Here is an 18,215-nt window from a genome sequence, read left to right as displayed (position 1 = left end):
ATGTTTAAGATAACCTTTTCCCTTTCCACATTCTGCTCTGGGGAAAATGCATGACAGCAACAGGTGCGGTGTGCTGTCATGCAGAATGGGAGTTGCTTTGCTTGCCTTCAGTATGGCTGTCATTATTTAGCATAGTGGTCAATGAAGTCGTGGCACTGAGCCATCTAATTAAAGCAGTGGAGCTCTGGAACGCTTTACAGTGAAGGCAGGCTTGAGTCAACAGTGACAGCCAGCGTACTGATACAGGACTGTGATGCTGGGAGGGGGAATTCTGAGGGTTTTCAGGAATAGTTGCAGACACAGCAAAAAACAACAACTATTACAGCCGATGCAGTGCCATGCACCTGTTCTTGTTCTTTCTTAGTCTCACTGTGACCTTTCTATACCTGACAACCTGTTTTAGGGCTGTCAACGTTATGCGATTCATTTAAAATCCTTAACGCGTTAATATAATTTAGCGCAAATAAATTACTGAAGCGTGTGAAATTGCATCATTAACATCATTTACGAGAAATCGGGAGTTTATCACATTAGGCAGAAATTTATATTCAAACAATTTAACCATTTTGCCTCTATGTCTGCAATCAGATTTAACAATTTCGCTTCTATTCTTGTGATCAGATCATTTTAAGCCACTAAACTCCAGGAAAGTTTTCAGTCCAGTCATCCAGTAAGCAAATTCATTCAAACAATCAGTCCAAAACAACGCAAATGTAAAGAAAAACAGGCTGATTATATCAGATTGCAGAGAGAAAATAGTCTCCCGTTGTGTTTTCAGTGAATTATTCATTCCAGTGTGTTTTGATTTAAAAATGTCATATTCTGCAATTGTTTCTGAAGAGTGTGAGCCCTCACGCATCGCGCTGTGTGAAATACAGACTGAACGACACTTCAAAACATTATACCGCTGTATAACCAGATGATACGCAAACTATGTTTCTAGGCTGTTTCTAGGCTAAAGCAAACCAGTGGTTAGCTAGTACAGTTTCTAGCTAGTGCAGCTTTAGTCCATTATATTGATGTGCAAACAAACCATATAATGATGCACTGATCGCACATTCATTGTATTTAGGCACAGACACATTTCAGTACATTCATGTTGTTTCCACACACATTTAGGATAATGTTGTGATTTGTCATGTGTATGTTGCTGTGTTTTTTGTAATTGTTGCTGTGTTTTTTGTAATTCTAAATGGATCTGTGTACTGTAGTAGGTATATGCAGTCAGGTCAAGGGTTGCTGTGAATTCTGAAATGTTTTTTCTCTGTAATGGTTTTTTTTTTCACGGGAGCTTTGGTGTGCATAAATGTATGAATTATATGGACTCCTTATATCATTTGGTTATTTGTTGGTGCCCTTTTCTAGTCTCCTGTAGGTGTCCTTTTTGGGGGGGAAAGACACCTACAATTACCTTGAAAAAGGCTTGCAGAAAATGCAGTTTTGAGAGAATCACCCTACAATCTGATGATAAAATTAGTGAAATTCACAACGCAATTTCGGGAGGAGTGAACCGATCTAATCTTTCAATTATCCGCCGAAGCATATAAGCAGATCTCTCACCTTGCTCTGGCATCAGCTGTTTTGGCATCCCTCCACCTCCGAAACTCCACCAACATAATTTAGGCATCTTGCTACCATACTCATCATCCAAGCATTAGTAGTCCCACTGGGGGGTATATCTAAGCTCCAGTTGAAGCTGCTTCCTCGAGCACCTCCACTGTGGACAGCAAGCCAAATACGCTTAACCTTATTAGCTTAAAGATTATATGGGCAAAGGAACTCGTGAAAATAAGATAACGTGTTAAATAAGATAAGAGTGCTTAAATTTTTTAATCTATTGCCTGCCCTAATATATATAGTAATTGCAAATGAGATATACACAAAGTTGCTGAAACTAGGGATGCAATATATATTGTTATCATTGGTTATTGCCCAATATTAGAGATTTTAAATTTATTGGTAATAGTCAATATTGAATTTAAATCAGCATATATTCGATATTTATTTGCACATGTAAATAATTGATACTCTCCTCCTTCTTTTTGCATTGCGGTCAAAACTGTTTATATTTAATTCTATGTCTTTTTAGCAAGGTTTTGTACAGCACTGTGGTCAATTGTTTTTATTGTGCTTTATTAATACATTTTCATTTGATTTGACATGCTGATTTTGCTTAATTTTACATTTATATAATCTTTGCCATTTATCGAATACTGCTTAAAGTTAATCTTAATGAACAACAATAATTTAATAACATTGTTAAATGTAATCTGTTGCAAATGACAAAATGAATATTCATTTTTGAATAAAATTTGTGCATTTTATAGTGAATTTATTTAGACAAAATATTAATGTCAGTGCATCTCTAGCTAAAATTAAATTGACATGATTTACAAACATGATTTTACACAATATTTACTTGTATGTAAGTAAATAATATATACATTTTCATGCATCATAGTGAAATATTCTCCATGTTTATTTGATAAATGGGGTTGGTAACTGTATCCATCTTCGCTTAATAGTTTTTCTTCGCATTGCAACCAACCTTTCACTCCTGCTCTTTTCTATCTTGCCTATTCCTCTTTCTCCATCCCTCCTGATGTGCATGTGAGCAGGCAGCTCTCTTTAATTCTATTTCTGTGTATCTCATGGGGAAGTGCACAAAGCATCTGGAATTTTCCCTTCATCCCCTCCCTCTCTTTAGTTCCCTGTTTTCCTCCTCTTTCCATACATGGATCTGGCTCTGCTATTCCTGCTTTGCCCTCCCCCATATCCATCGCTACCCTTCACAATGCCTGGTGCAGCCCGTGCTGGTGTTCCTTGTCTTTTATTCATGAATAGAAATGGGTGGCATTTACTGTACAGAACATAAAAATAAATCAGGGGAAGTTTTGGGGTGACATTGTAGATCCAATTTATACATCTGAGATAATAGACTGGATTACAGATAGTGAAGTCATGGAAGGTTAAGACAAGCAGGTAACGAACACCTAATGCTGCGGAATCTGATGGTAAACACCATCAGCATTTTCCTTCAGTTGCTGTATATTTCGGCCTCTTGCTTTTTGAATTTTTTTTTTTTAGCGAGAGAAGGGTACGCATTTTTCATCATCATTTCCTCTTGTTTCCCCTGCTGTATCCTTTTCTCTCTTTTTACCTTTTCTATTCACTGCCATGGCTTTTTTGCTTTCATCAACACTTCAGGCTCATTGAACACTTTGATGTGCCGTGTTTCTGTGTGGCTGCTGAGCAGATTGCTCTCTGCTCTATTTGTTGACAGTTTTGATACTTTTCCAATGGTTCTTTCAGTGTTCCCAAATCTCAAGGGACTCAGAGACAGAAGTCTGACCTTATGACAGACATAAGGAGCTCAGTTTCAGTCTAAACACAACACAAAATATATCAATAACTGCATATTTAGCTCATTCAACGCTATAATGTACATGTCAGATAGTTTAAGGGGAGATGTTACTTACAGTGTACTGCTATTGTATTGCTGTATGGCTTTATTTGACCCAAATTAGTGATTTGCACTTCATATTAACAGAAAACTGATCATCAAAATACTAAAGAGATTATAATGTTTTTTCCCCTCTTTTCTTCAGCTCCTCGAACAAACTTTGCAGCGGAGAATGGTGAGTAACTCTTGAGGTCTTTCAGTATCACTATTCAAAAATATGTATATATATATATATATGATGGAAAGTTTTTTTTATTAAAAATTAAAGTATGTCCTGCTTTTGGATTTAACAAAGTCAGGGATGAGAAAATTAAAAGTTGTGGTGTTTAGTTTTATTATATACACAAGATTACAAAGATATTAAGGTCCTATAACACTGGGTGCTCGTATCCCATTGGCAAGATTTATAATTCTCATAATATTCTGGCACGGCTTTTAACCCCAGGAGGAATGTCTCTGTAGTTAATTTGCTTTGTATAAAAGTGTCTGCATAAAATAACTGATAAATATTTGCAACACAGATTTTAGCCTGGTTACTAGCGCCCTCTTCTGTGCACTATTGGACAAGGCAGTCAAAATTTAACAGGCTTAAATTTTGTCCTTTCCTAAAAAAAAATCTCCTATGCTGAGGTTGTTTTACACATTTACGTTTATTTATTTATGTTTATTTATTATTATTATTATTATTATTTGAAGACTACATAGCCAAGTCAGCCTCTTTGCCAGGATATGGAAGGAATGGATTGCAAAGGGTAAGTTACCATTTACTTGAATCTTTTGTTCGTTGCTTGTTTATTTTTTAACATTATATTTATATTAATATTCAGTAACTGAATGGACAGAGCAGCAAAAAGCAGTTGGGTTGGAGATGTCAATTAAATCCTTAGCCACTATTTGTTTGTTTGTTTTCCAGCCACAGAGTGCAGACTACTATCAGTATGACAGTGGCAGTGAAGTCGACTGGGGAATCAGAGGTAAGTAAAGGAGCTTTTTTAATGATGATTTTGTTGACATATTTGGGAGTATTTTTTTTTTACAGAAATTAGTTCTGACTATAAAAGTTTTTTTTTTTTTTTTTTTTTTTTTTTTTTTACAGAATACAAGGTAAGAATAATGATTCAACATTACCAGAGGATTAAAGAGGGCCCGGAGAGACACTAAAAGGCACCTCTGAAACATTAGCCCACTGTCAACTCGGTCGGTCTAATGAACCCTCGTGGGTCAAAGCAACGTCCTGCTGGTCAAAGTATGTGGAAACTGGAGGATGGAGAAATTAGTGCTTCCAGGTCATAAGGCCACTGTATAATTCCCCAGCCGGCTCTGAGTGACTTGGAGACTGCAGGGGCCATGGAGAGGGCAGGGGTTTGTCTGACCCCTTTGCTCTTGGTTGGTCAGGAACTATATTGTTCTGCTTGGTGCCGCTTCCTGTCTCAGTTTCAGCTACTGTGCCAGAGAGGCTCTGTGATTTCCTTTCACTGTTGTAAGCGAGAGGAAAAGGAGGTCCACCAATGCAGTCTGCTGCTTAGTTAGCTTTCCATTATGAAATCTATAGATTATCTTAGAAAATTAGGATGTTTATTTGTATATAAATACATATGAGTTTAAATGTTTATGCTGTATTTTAAAGTTAATTCTAAAAATGCATCGCTAACTTTCGCTACAGGTCTACCCATACGAAGCACTTATTGTGACCACTAGGGGGCGTAACAGGGTGCCAAAGGATGTGGATCGGGCCAGATTGGAGGTAAACTAAAACATTTTGTTTGTAATAATAATATATAATAATTAGAATATATTAAATTATAAATATACATATTTTATGAATACACTAATGTTCAAAAGATAAGAAATTAAGGATGCATTCAATTGATCAAAAGTCATAATAAAAGCATTTGTAATGCTACAAAAGGTTTCTATTTCAAATAAATTGTTCATCAAAGAATCAAAGGTGTGTGTGTATGTATGTAAAGATTTAACAATATTTAATGATTGCTTACAAAAATTGAGTTTCCTTTTCATTTTAGCGGCATCTTTCCCCTGAGGAGTTCTATGAAGTGTTTGGGATGACGATGGTAGAGTTTGACCGTCTGGCACTGTGGAAGAGGAATGAGATGAAGAAACAAGCCCGGCTGTTCTAGCGTTCTTGTCACACACACACACAGAGACCTGAATACCTGTTCCAGTCTAACTAAACAAACACATCCTGTGTCTCAGACATACAGTCATGCCTGGACTGTACCTACAAATTGTGCAACTGTCCTTTGTGACAGAGGCATATAAATGATCAGACAGACTAGAATACCTGACAAAGAAAGAAAAAAAAAAAACAGAATGGTGGGAACATTTTGGTTTTTACTTGAGTGTAAAGTGGTGTTTTGTTTCTGAATGACAAAAATAAGGAATTAGGAATTAGAATTTTGCCTTATGTTCTCTATTAATGTATGCACCAGCAAAGTGAGTGAACAGAATGTAAATATGATTAATACAGCTATATTATGAAAGTGGATGATTCATCTGACATCCATTAAGTACATAATTAAGTAATATTTAATTTTAAAGGTTATAAAATAATATTTTTCAGTTCTTTTTATTTCACTGTTATTCTACATAAGCTTAGTTGGACTGAAATCAGCGATGAGTTGCTTGACAATGAATACCAAAGTCTGACTGTTATTTGTGAAGTTAGCAGATGAAATGGAGCACTACAGTGCTGTTCTTTGTTCAGGTCATTTCCAAGGGGTAACGAATACTGAATGTACACCTCTCTCACAAGAAGACTAGGATTATTTGACTAATTATGATGAAACATACATATTGTGATGGTAGATATAAATATGGCTTGTGTTTGATACAGATGATAAAGACAAAACATACTAGGAAAGAATTTTGGTGCAATGTTTTTCTCTTTTTTTTTTCAGATGTTTTGCTCTTAATAAAATATTTCTGTTGTTTAGGTTAGGGCAGTTTACTTTCATTGCTCCTGTTAGGATGGATCAGGAAATGCTGTGATACCTTAAGTGGGTTTATTATATTTTTTTAATCATACCAGGGCGAAAACGTCACCTGATTTGGTAATAAAATGAATGCAGGGGGAGTAAACATGGATTGTATGGCCAATGACAGGGATAACATGTTCACACTCATCAATTGTTTGATGGAAATACACTTTACCGCACCATTGAAGCAAGTGACAAATAACAAACTGTAACCTTGATTAGGACCTAACAGTAACCATTGGGTCTTTAATGCCAAGGGATACTGACAGTAGTGTTGTACCTCACTGACAAGCAGGTGAAACCATCATGTTTTCTGCCTTTGTGTGTAGTGTTTACAGCCTGTTTGCCCAATAGATTGTTATGAAGTGTTCTATTAATTTCAAAGGAAGAGAGCTAGAGTATAACCATATTTTTGATTCTTTTTTTAAAATAATTACTGCTACCTTGCTAACTTTATTTATCTGTCAGTTTCAACAGACTATGTACATCTTATATTGCAATAAAAGTTTGTTTTCTTGTGTAAAACTGCTGTATTTTGTGATGGGTGGCACTCATAGACAGTAAAAGAAAGAAGTGGGCAGTCTGTCATCAAACCCGGTCTGAGGCAGCACTAGGACCCAGCAGGATAATGGAGGGAAGTCTGTCTCTGTAACTTCATTGAGAATCTTTCAATGCAGTTAGTGTGTGTGTGTGTGTGTGTGTGTGTGTCACTTAAGTAGCCTTCACATCGAAGGGTGCACGGGTAGAAATGTGCGTTTCCAACACGTCAAGGGATTCTGTTTAATTCTTCTGATATGGAAATAAACAGCAAACGTGAGTAAAATGACTGTTAAAAAATAAATAGTTTGTTTACCTAAACCCAACCTATTGACGCTAGATAGTTTAAACTGTTTGTTTTAGATAAAATGGTTTACTTCTACTCCGCATCTCATGCAAGGACGTGACTGTCCCTGTTGTTGCACACATACATTTTTATCAATGTTTTGAGAGCGCAAATATAACATTTAACATTGTTTAACATTTGTTATTGAAGGTGCACTGCATAAACCGCGTCCCTGTTTCCATGTTAGCGATGTTTGACTCGTGAACGAATCATTCTTTTGAGTCGGATCTTTTTCTATAAATCAATTGAACCCGTTCACTAAGCGAATTGCTGGGCGATTTGTTCATTAATCGAACTGAATCGCTCAGAGCAGTTGTCGAGTCAGTCAGTAGTTCACTCTCACTTACTGATTAATATCTGATATGTACAATTCATGATAGTCGGGGAAGTATTTTTAGTGAACCGAGAATGTTACTTATGCGAGAATGCGAAAAATAAGTGAGGCTATTTTAATAGCCGAAAAAGAGTCGATAGAAAAAATGACTAGCATACCCTACTTGATTGTCTGATATTTTTAGAGTTGGGTTGAATATAGGCTATGTTTTTCATAAGCAGCAAATGTGATATGGAATGTAATGACAATGATATAATAGGCTACTTCTTGGTAAAGGAATGGGTGAATCTGTTTTTGAACCGATTCGTTGAAACTAATTTTTACAAAATAAACGATTCGTTAAATTCCTGTTACTATTCCCATCAGCTCCCCTGCAGTGCCTTATTTTTTACTTTGACAGATGTAGCCTACATCAGGGATTTTCAAACTGGGGTCCAGGGGTCCGCAAGGGAGTGCGGGTGGTCCGTGAAAAAGTCTAAAGAAAAACAGTGTAAAAATTTGAATAAATTGAATAAAATAAAACATTGATTAAAATAAATTAATTAATTGATTAAAATAAATTAATTAAAATAAATTAAATAAATAGGCTAATACATCTACAGTAGGCTTACAGCACAGTAATAGGCTGTAGTGATTAAAAAAAAAATTCTAAAAAAATCGCACCAAGATAATAATATTTGGGGGTCCATGGCATCTAGGATTGAAAACCCCTGGCCTACATCATCAAAATCCGGCTTTGAGCAGCTGCTGTATCTCTCGTGTAATGTTTCTCATCATTTATGTTCCACAAGAATCTACTGTTTTCAACGTAATGTTGATCTATATCATACAGACCCTCAACTTCAAAAGTTCAGGAGAAACTATACACCTGGAACATAAGCCTTCAGTGGGTGGCATAGTGATTCAGAGGCTTGTAGCAAGGTTTAGTTTTCAATTTCTCTTTGACCAGGGCTCTCAGATCTTTACTCTTGCTTCTTTGTTTATAATAATAAGTGAAGTCTCTTTATAAGGAGCTGTGTTCTAACAGGACCCCTATGGTGAGGCGGTAGTACTTCTCTTGATCTCCTGAAAGTCCTACTGTTTTAAAAGTTGCTGTTTTGGCATGGTGCAAGAATAAGAGCACTGCTTTTTGCTTGTGGTGTTGGCTCTTGTCACTCAAAAAAATGAACGAGGAAGGTTGTGCACTTTACATAATATATTTATATTCAGTTTACTTATAATAATTGTTTTTTTACTTGAAATTTTTTTTTTCTAGTAATGTCAACATAATTATGTCTCAACTGTACAAAGTACAAAATCCTAACGCATTGTCTAAACACAAACCATTTATGTTAAGTAAAAAATTCTTACATCCAGATGGTGCAGTATAGTGCGACGCCAACTGCCATTTTGCCCTAACTTAATTTGATTGTGTTCAATCTGTTTAACTATATGTATTACATGTGATTACATGATTGATTTGTGTTGCATAAACTGAAACTGGGCGGTGCTTGTTAGTTCCCAGCATGCTTTGCATATGGTTGAATTAAGAGAGAATAAATGTTAAAATTAAGTGTTATTTTATATTTTTTGAGAAAATTAGAAAAGGGGAAGACTTGATAGTGTGTAATTGTGTCTAATGTTCAATTACATTGGAATTATTAGAACCTTTTAAATTACAGTCGGTTACCATGGTGGAGAAGAGTGGAGCATTTTGTTTGGCTGTGGACTGATTTCAGTTATTTTCTGCTGATTTGGTTGAAGGAGCGTGTAAATTTTAGCATTTAAGATGCTCATATGTGCTGCTGCTAGCAAATAGCAACAATCAAAAGTAATCTCACTAAATTAACTAATAATGAACATATAACTCAAAAAAGATGCAAATGAGTTTAATGGAAATGTTAATATCATGTTTAACCAACGCATCTATTTTGTGTTCAAATAACATGATAAAGGTTGTCTGACTTAAAGGAGCTGTATGTAAGAAATGTATTTCAATTAATTGATAAAATGACCCTGAAATGTCACTAGACATTAAGAAATCATGTACATTTCAAATACTTATATCACTGACAACAGTAGTCCGGCCAGGATATTGTCATTTAAAAAGTGCAGTTGCAGCCCTCAACTGATGTTGTTGTTCACATGTTGTGTTTTGGTCTGATGCTTCACCCTCCACCTATCTACCAATCACGAAGTCAAGTAGTGTTGCGGCATCCGGGTTGCCAGCTCTGCTCTAATTACCGCAGCTGCAGCTCGTCACGTTCCTCATGGATCCTGCAGCCTATCTACACCACTCTACAGTAATTTGAAAGTGATTGCAGTACCAGTTGTGGCCACAATCTTACATACAGCTCCTTTAACTTGGTTTGTTTAGATGGAATATAGGTGGCATGATTAAATCATGTTCATCCAATTAATTATTTTTTGAGTATATATATATATATATATATATATATATATATATATATATATACACTCACCTAAAGGATTATTAGGAACACCATACTAATACTGTGTTTGACCCCCTTTCGCCTTCAGAACTGCCTTAATTCTACGTGGCATTGATTCAACAATGTGCTGAAAGCATTCTTTAGAAATGTTGGCCCATATTGATAGGATAGCATCTTGCAGTTGATGGAGATTTGTGGGATGCACATCCAGGGCACGAAGCTCCCGTTCCACCACATCCCAAATATGCTCTGTTGGGTTGAGATCTGGTGACTGTGGGGGCCATTTTAGTACAGTGAACTCATTGTCATGTTCAAGAAACCAATTTGAAATGATTTGAGCTTTTTGACATGGTGCATTATCCTGCTGGAAGTAGCCATCAGAGGATGGGTACATGGTGGCCATAAAGGGATGGACATGGTCAGAAACAATGCTCAGGCAGGCCGTGGCATTTAAACGATGCCCAATTGGCACTAAGGGGCCTAAAGTGTGCCAAGAAAATATCCCCCACACCATTACACCACCACCACCAGCCTGCACAGTGGTAACAAGGCATGATGGATCCATGTTCTCATTCTGTTGTACCATCTGAATGTCTCAACAGAAATCGAGACTCATCAGACCAAGCAACATTTTTCCAGTCTTCAACTGTCCAATTTTGGTGAGCTCTTGCAAATTGTAGCCTCTTTTTCCTATTTGTAGTGGAGATGAGTGGTACCCGGTGGGGTCTTCTGCTGTTGTAGCCTCCAAGCCTCAAGGTTGTGCGTGTTGTGGCTTCACAAATGCTTTGCTGCATACCTCGTTGTAACGAGTGGTTATTTCAGTCAAAGTTGCTCTTCTATCAGCTTGAATCAGTCGGCCCATTCTCCTCTGACCTCTAGCATTAACAAGGCATTTTTGCCCACAGGACTGCCGCATACTGGATGTTTTTCCCTTTTCACACCATTCTTTGTAAACCCTAGAAATGGTTGTGCGTGAAAATCCCAGTAACTGAGCAGATTGTGAAATACTCAGACCGGCCCGTCTGGCACCAACAACCATGCCACGCTCAAAATTGCTTAAATCACCTTTCTTTCCCATTCTGACATTCAGTTTGGAGTTCAGGAAATTGTCTTGACCAGGACCACACCCCTAAATGCATTGAAGCAACTGCCATATGATTGGTTGATTAGATAATTGCATTAATGAGAAATTGAACAGGTGTTCCTAATAATCATATAGGTGAGTGTGTATATATATATATTTATATATATATATATTTCCCCTTCACTGATACAATGAGATGAATCCTGCTGGCTCTCTCAGAACAAACTTGCTGTGTCTGGTCAGGCAGTAGTCCGGAGAGACAGATTGCTGTACATGTACAGATACCCCCCCAATGCTGCTCCCAGCAAAGTTAAACCCCAGTCATCCACCTAAGATTGAGTTTACACAACATATCAAAGATAAAAGGAAAGATTAGTTGGTCTCATGTTCAAATCTTGTCTAGACCCAAAGTTAATGAATCCAAAAAAGGTAAAACACAATTCCTTAGCCATCTGGGATTTTGTATAGGATCATAAAACGCACAACTTTACGCACTTGAAAACAGGGACAACTACCAGGTAAACATAATTACAGAGCAGAGCACCTCAGTTTGCATTTAAACAACGTATGGCAACTCTCTTCTCTTCCACTTTCTCCTGAGACATTGAGTCCATCTCCAGCAGTATTGCTTTTTGCCACCCTGTTAGGTTAGCTATCCACAGGTGTGTTTCTGAACCACCTACCTTATCTGTTTGCTGAAGGCGAAGGCCGTGCCATCAGTTGCTGTTACTGTTTCTGTTTACAAGATACAGAGAAGTTCTTCCCCATTCCCTGCCATATTTCTGATCTATCAGAATGTGAGTGTTTACACAAACCCAAGGGATGGAGGAAAGGAAAAAAGTGCATCCAGCAGACATCCCCTTCAGAGCAAGAATGTTGTTTCTGTCACTATTTTTAACCCATGTTGTTGCTGAATGTCTCCTTGGTGTATGGGAATGTGAAGATTTTCATGTTGTTGTTGTTCAGTCGGTTATAAGGTTCATTTGGACATATTAATTTGGTTTTAAATGGATTGTTCACCCAGTAAAATTATAATTCTGATTCTGTCCTCATTTATTCACTCTCATGTCGATTCAAATCTGTATTGACTTGCTTTCTTTTGTGGAACACAAAATAAGATTTTTTTATTTTTTTTTGGTCTATACAATGGGGGTCCAATATTGTTTTGGTCCCTACTGATTTTTTAATGAACAAAAACAGTCAAAACATTCTTCAAAATATTGCAGAAAGAATATAGCAGAATAAAGAAAGTTATACAGGTCTGGAATGACTTGAGGGTGAACTATTCTTTTTAGGCCACTTTCATTGTCAAGTTTTGAGTTTGAAAAGATGTTTCTGTGACTTTTTCACTTTTTATTGATGTGGTCAGTTTAGTTCAATTATTAGATTGGGTGTGTTTTTAACTGGTTAAGTCATTTGCTCTAATGTGAATCATTAGACTTTGGATAGTTCTGAGAGTAGACTGTGCGTAAACAGAGAATAAGATGCTTTAAGAGAATCAGGTAGGCGTGAAGGGGACTCTACCTCTCCCCATTGACTCGTTGAGTATGTGGGATTGTCTCTTCATGTAAGACGCTGCACTGAATCATGATTATTGTTTCCTTCAGACTATGAGCATGTGGAAGAGCTTAGGAGTGTCAAGAACAAAGATCATTTGTCTTGTAAATCTTATAATGAAACATGAATTTGCACTACCGAGTTCTTGAGATCAGCAAAATGAATAGTAACAGTGTTCGTGTAGAATCTGCAAGCCTGGTCTGGCCTTGATTGTTGTATGTCATGGTTGCAAGTCGGTACAAAGCAATCTGTTCCCTCCAGCTTACGGGAATTCCACTTTTGTATACATGGATATAGCTAAGCAGGCTTTAGTGCGATACTGTGATCGTCTGTCAGCCGTCGACTTCAACCTGAGCCCTGACTAGGGGAAATGCACAGCATGCATGCTTTTGTGATTACAGAATTGACTTGGCTTAGAAACATCTTTGTTTGCTTTGACCGTTTTACGTCTCGGACCACCCATTCAATCTCCATGAGCATCATCTGCCTTCTTGCCAATGACATCTCAACCCTGGAATGGACACAATGCACACCCACCAAACTCTCATGCATCATAAAGGAAGCGTTTAACAAGTTCTGTGTCCGTATTTAAGGTCTTTAACAAGACCCCAGGTAATCATAGTGCAGGTTCCAGTCACTGATTTCCATGGCGAACTTGTAAAGTTCTGAGGTTGCCACAGTGACACCTTTTGACAGCGTTAGGAAACTTTCTGCACACCACATGTAATGGTCTCATCTGGCAATGTACATGTACTCAATATACTGTGAAAGTTGGACATGCACCTTAAGTTATCTGCCCAGACTGTATTTGTTAACCATGCACATCTTCATACAGGTGCAGGTGGTGTTGGCGTGACAAGCTTGATTTATCTACTACATGGTTCAGAGAAAATGACTGTTAATCAAAGCAGAGTAACACAGTAGCAACCTACAAAACCTGATTTGTAGCTTGTGAATCTGAAGCTAAATCTTGCTGACTGTGTTACTGTAAATCTATCGCTTTTTTATGGATTTGCTTTTCGCTTGCTTAGGAATTTGCATTGGTACTACTGAATGCTGTTCCAAAACTAAGTGAGCTGCCTTCCTGTCTAATGCGATTGCCTTTTCATAAGTGACTTATAAACGGTCTACATAGGCAACAACCTACACAAATAGCACCCCTTATGTAAAGCGCATCGAGAGTTGCCACGTAATTGAATTTAATAGAGTTCTTTCTGCTGATTAATACTTTTGTGGAAACTGATAAATAAATAAAAAATAATACAAATTTCACAAGATTTATTTGAAATAGATTTTTTTAACAATGTAAATGCCTTTACTGTCACTTTTGATCAATGTAGTATGTCATTGTTGCATAAAATAATAATTTCTTTAAACAAAAAGAAATCTTACGGACCCCAAACTTTTGAACAGTACTGTAAATTACAGATTTTATTTAATTAGTTGTGCTTATTTCTTATTCTTACATTTTAGATTACCATCATATACCTTTTCAACAGGAGTTACAATAGGAATGTGCATTCAATATAAAAAATATATATATTAAAATGCTGCCTCTACTCCTCACTAGGTTTTGTAGCAGTGCAATGGTATCAGTGCCCCACCCAAGCTTCTCAGCTCTGTGTCTCCCTGTTGTCAGATAGAGAGAGGTGAGAGGTCAGAGTTTTGCCCTAACTCTTGGAAGTCTTCTCTTTTTGCCCTAACTCTTGGAAGTCCCCCCCACACACACACAGACACACACTCCAATTAATATCTCCTCCATGAAGATTCCTAGACAAAGCAGCCAGTCTTTCAGTGGCCACAATAGCGCCGAGGCCTGCACAGTCTTAATAGTGTCAGCGAAACACTACATCTTTTTACTGTAAAAAAAAAAAAAAAAAAAAAAATGAGGGCTGAAATAAGGCATAGCTGCAGAGTGAAATCATGGGGGCTTTTGGGCGATAAGCAATATGGATTAGGCTGGCAGGACTGAAGGCATTCTTTGTATTGGAGATGGGCTGACTCACCCTCTTCGTGCCATATGGTGAGGGTTTGGTGTCCCAGCTTTTTCTGGGGTGCTGACCTTCACGACCCGGCTGTATTAAAGTCAGCGGCTCTCATTTCCACATCTTATACCACTCCTGACTCCTTCAGCTCACCCCGTGGCTCTAGGGACAGTGTGCTTTATACTGGTGAGAGTTCCACCACCTGCCTTACTCATTTACTTGCTGCTTCCACTCACTGTTTGTGCCAGGTCTCCATGGCTCAGATGACCTCAGATGGGCCGTTGGGGGATTTCCCTCTGCTCCTTTTCTCTAGCTGATATTAAACAGAGGCACAGACCATAATAAAAAGAGATTAGAGACACTGACCTCAATTGTGACCAGATTTCAAACCTCAGGAGTTGCTGCTACTTTGTTGGCGAAAGTGTAAGAGTGCCTATAGGTCTTCATGTGGAAACAGATGCTGAGACATCATGATTATTATCTTGGCTCCCCTTTTTGATTCTACAGACACCTCATATGCTCCTGTTTCGGGCCCTGCTTACTCTCAAACCAAATTTGATTTGATATCAGTCTCTACTGCATTCACTCCTGTAGTGCAGAATCAGCGAGCACTGTTTTAAAGGGGCTAAGTTTGACAGTTTTGTTGAACTTTTCCCCCCCTGAAGTTCAGTAGTCATGTTAGTCAATGATTTTTGCATCAACAGGTCATAAAAAATCAGCTTTACATCTCCTTTTCTACCCTAGTATACTGTCGTTATACTAAGGTAAAATTCTAATATACATTACTTCTCAAGTAAAATATTATTTTAATTACCTAATTTTAATGACTTTTTTCCACCTCATTGATTTGTTTCACATCCTCATACTTTTATATAACGTTTTACTGTTGTATGTACTGTCTTGTTAAATATAATATGTTATTACCATAAATTATAGGGTAATCTATGGTAATTAATTTGACATAATTCTCGCTAAAAACCTGTTAAACTTGTATCGTTGTTAAATCTATAATAGATTTAAACTATAAATAAAATTCAGGGTGAGCCAAACGAGAGTCACAGGACTCGCAGCACAGATCCGCAGCAGGAGTCTGATTTTATTTATCACGTGACGAGAGTGAGGCGAGCTGACTGACAAGACACACACACACACACAAAAGCGAAATGTAAAAGCGCCTATTAGGCAATATTTTGGATTTAATCCCAATGCTAATAGGGAACCTGCAAAAAAGGTTACTTGTGTTTTTCTAGATGTTGTGTTTTTCATTATGAATAATAATGAACCCACCATTCAAGAAATTGCCGCCTGCAAATTGCTGCTAATTCGAGTAAATCAAGTAAAATTTGCACGCCCGCTCTAGCATTCCAAAGCTATTTAAAAGCAAGGTGGAAAAGAGGGAACCAGTGTTGTCCCACGTCGATTAACCGGTGGGAAAATTTCCTCAGTCACATCCCTAATATCAAACACTTTTGCTACAATAAAACAAGGGTTGTAGGTAGGCCCAGCCTACACATCCTATTTTCCATGAAATATGGCGTTATGTGTACCTCTCATGCTTACACAGTACAAAACATACATAAACAGAGGCCTGGCACTGAGGAACCCCAGGCAAAAGGGTTTACAAAGAGGAGCGAAGGGGAGTGTTAACACAAAAGCTTCCTGCTCCCCACCGAGCCAAAATCTTGCTTTCAAAGCTAGTTAATGCTTAAGCAGGTGAGTGGGAGTTTCAGGCTTCATAACTCTGCCGCTGTGTGTAGATAGAAGAAGCACTGTGACCTGAGGGAGGCCCCGGCTGCTTCCCCCCCCCCCCCCCCCCCCCCCCCCCCAAAGCACTGCAACATTAAAGATGGGCTCTCATGTTTTGCATCTCTTTGCATTTAGTGTCCTCAATGAGTGTTTTGAAGGCTCTGAATTGTGCAAGATTGTTTTTCTTGAAGCTATTTATCCATATACATGCTTTAGTGTGAACCGGCCAGGGGGGTTTGGCGTTAATGTTTCTGTATATGATATACAATAATTGCATTTTGACAGCTGGTCTATAAACAAAACAGAGTTCATTTTTGAATTTTCTAGCTAGAAAAATACATTAAGGGAATGCTGAAAGCTTTGGAAACAAGAGATTGTGAGTAAGAGGATGCCGATTTGCCTTCAATTGGATATCAGCTTTATGACTGTGTGTGTGCACTGCTTCATTTTATGATAACCTAAAGCATGTTCTCATCTATCATAAAGCAGCAGGAGTGACATGTAATTTCCCTTTTTCCACACAAATGTGCACAGGATTTAAGACGGTATATGAGTCAGATCTCAGAGCGAATTATAGGCTAAACTGTTCCACATGTTCACCTGCTACTTCTGTGTGTGTGAGTGTGTGTGTGTGTGTGTGTGTGTGTGTGTGTGGTTTAAGGTGCAGTGATAAGTGGGCAGAATTTGTTATTTACTTCTATATTGTGGATATAGTTTCAGATATGGACAGTTAAAGGGATAGTTCATCTAAAAATGAAAATTTTGTCATCATTTCCTCACTCTCAAATCATTCCAAACCTGTTTGACTTTTCTTCTTCTTCTGTGGAACATGAAAGAAGATTTTTTCTTTTCCTACACAAGTCACAAAACGCTTTGGTTACCAACATTCTTCAAAATATTTTCTTTGTTTGTGTTCTGCAGAAGAACTAAAGTCATACAGGTTTGGAATGACATGAGGGCGAGTAAATTATGACAGAAATTTAATTTTCAGGTGAACTATGTTTGCAGTTTTTTATGTTAACTTGCTTCCTCTTGTCAAGCGTAATGTAAAGAGACAACTAGAAGTAAGTCATCCGGTTGATTTCCCAGAGTGTAAACTATGTGAATCTGTTTGTTTGAGCAGTCTGACATGTAAAGGTCTTGATCAACTTGGATGGACTGCATGGGTTTAGGGCAGGACTTCCTATTCTGTGGACAATGGACTGTTCATGAAAGAAATAATGATGACTGATACATTCACAAATCTTTTTTGAAGTCAGATCTTTTCAATTAATCATTTGATCTGGTTTACAAAACCAGTGATTTGTTCATGAATTAAACTGATCAGGTTCTCAAGTTGAACTCATTCGCATAAAGTCGGCATAAAATTAAATTTCACCCTATGTTTTATTGTTGTCAGGAATCAATCAGACTCATTTCCATCCACCACTCAGAGATCACTCTCCCCAGAGTATTAATCACACACACCTGTGCACCATCAATTACCTCATCACCCAGCTCAATAAAACACTCACAGATACTTCAGTCTTTGTCAAGCCTCCAACAGGAATAGACCATAACCCATTGTCTCCCGAAGTCTCTGAATCATCCTGAAACCACCAAGTAACGTATACTCACCTGTGAAATACTAACCTCTGTGTCCTTGTCCTGCTATCTCCAGAAGTCCTGTCTGATTCCATGTTTCCCGAGATCTGGTATTCATCTGAGTGTCCGGTATTCCCACTGAGTTCAACTT

The 18,215-nt window shown here is 37.7% G+C and overlaps 2 protein-coding genes across 6 annotated transcripts in view; both read left to right on the top strand.

Moving 5' to 3' along the window:
• ablim3 (actin binding LIM protein family, member 3) overlaps positions 1 to 5,764 on the top strand; it is a 76,107-nt gene extending 70,343 nt beyond the window's left edge. For 4 of the 5 annotated variants that reach the window (XM_056261800.1, XM_056261799.1, XM_056261798.1 and 1 more), the window contains 4 exons: positions 3,609 to 3,638; positions 4,160 to 4,215; positions 4,377 to 4,437; positions 4,560 to 4,653. In XM_056261800.1, coding sequence (XP_056117775.1) covers positions 3,609 to 3,638; positions 4,160 to 4,215; positions 4,377 to 4,437; positions 4,560 to 4,624 — 212 coding nt within the window. In that variant the 3' untranslated portion in view covers positions 4,625 to 4,653. Of the gene's footprint in view, positions 1 to 3,608; positions 3,639 to 4,159; positions 4,216 to 4,376; positions 4,438 to 4,559; positions 4,654 to 5,126; positions 5,208 to 5,487 lie in introns of those variants that run through there. The other variant, XM_056261801.1, reaches the window with a different exon arrangement.
• Positions 5,765 to 7,174: 1,410 nt separating this feature from the next.
• Positions 7,175 to 18,215, top strand: part of afap1l1a (actin filament associated protein 1-like 1a) — a 43,546-nt gene continuing 32,505 nt past the window's right edge. The window contains exon 1 of the mRNA XM_056261796.1: positions 7,175 to 7,272. Coding sequence (XP_056117771.1) covers positions 7,254 to 7,272 — 19 coding nt within the window. The 5' untranslated portion in view covers positions 7,175 to 7,253. The remainder of the gene's footprint in view (positions 7,273 to 18,215) is intronic.

Source organism: Rhinichthys klamathensis, unplaced genomic scaffold, assembly GCF_029890125.1.
Source record: "Rhinichthys klamathensis goyatoka isolate OS25496 unplaced genomic scaffold, OSU_Roscu_1.1 h1tg000186l_1, whole genome shotgun sequence".
NCBI classification, from domain to species: Eukaryota; Metazoa; Chordata; class Actinopteri; order Cypriniformes; family Leuciscidae; genus Rhinichthys; species Rhinichthys klamathensis.
The sequence above is the reverse complement of the archived record's forward strand: the minus strand, read 5'-3'. Positions and strand labels throughout refer to the sequence as shown.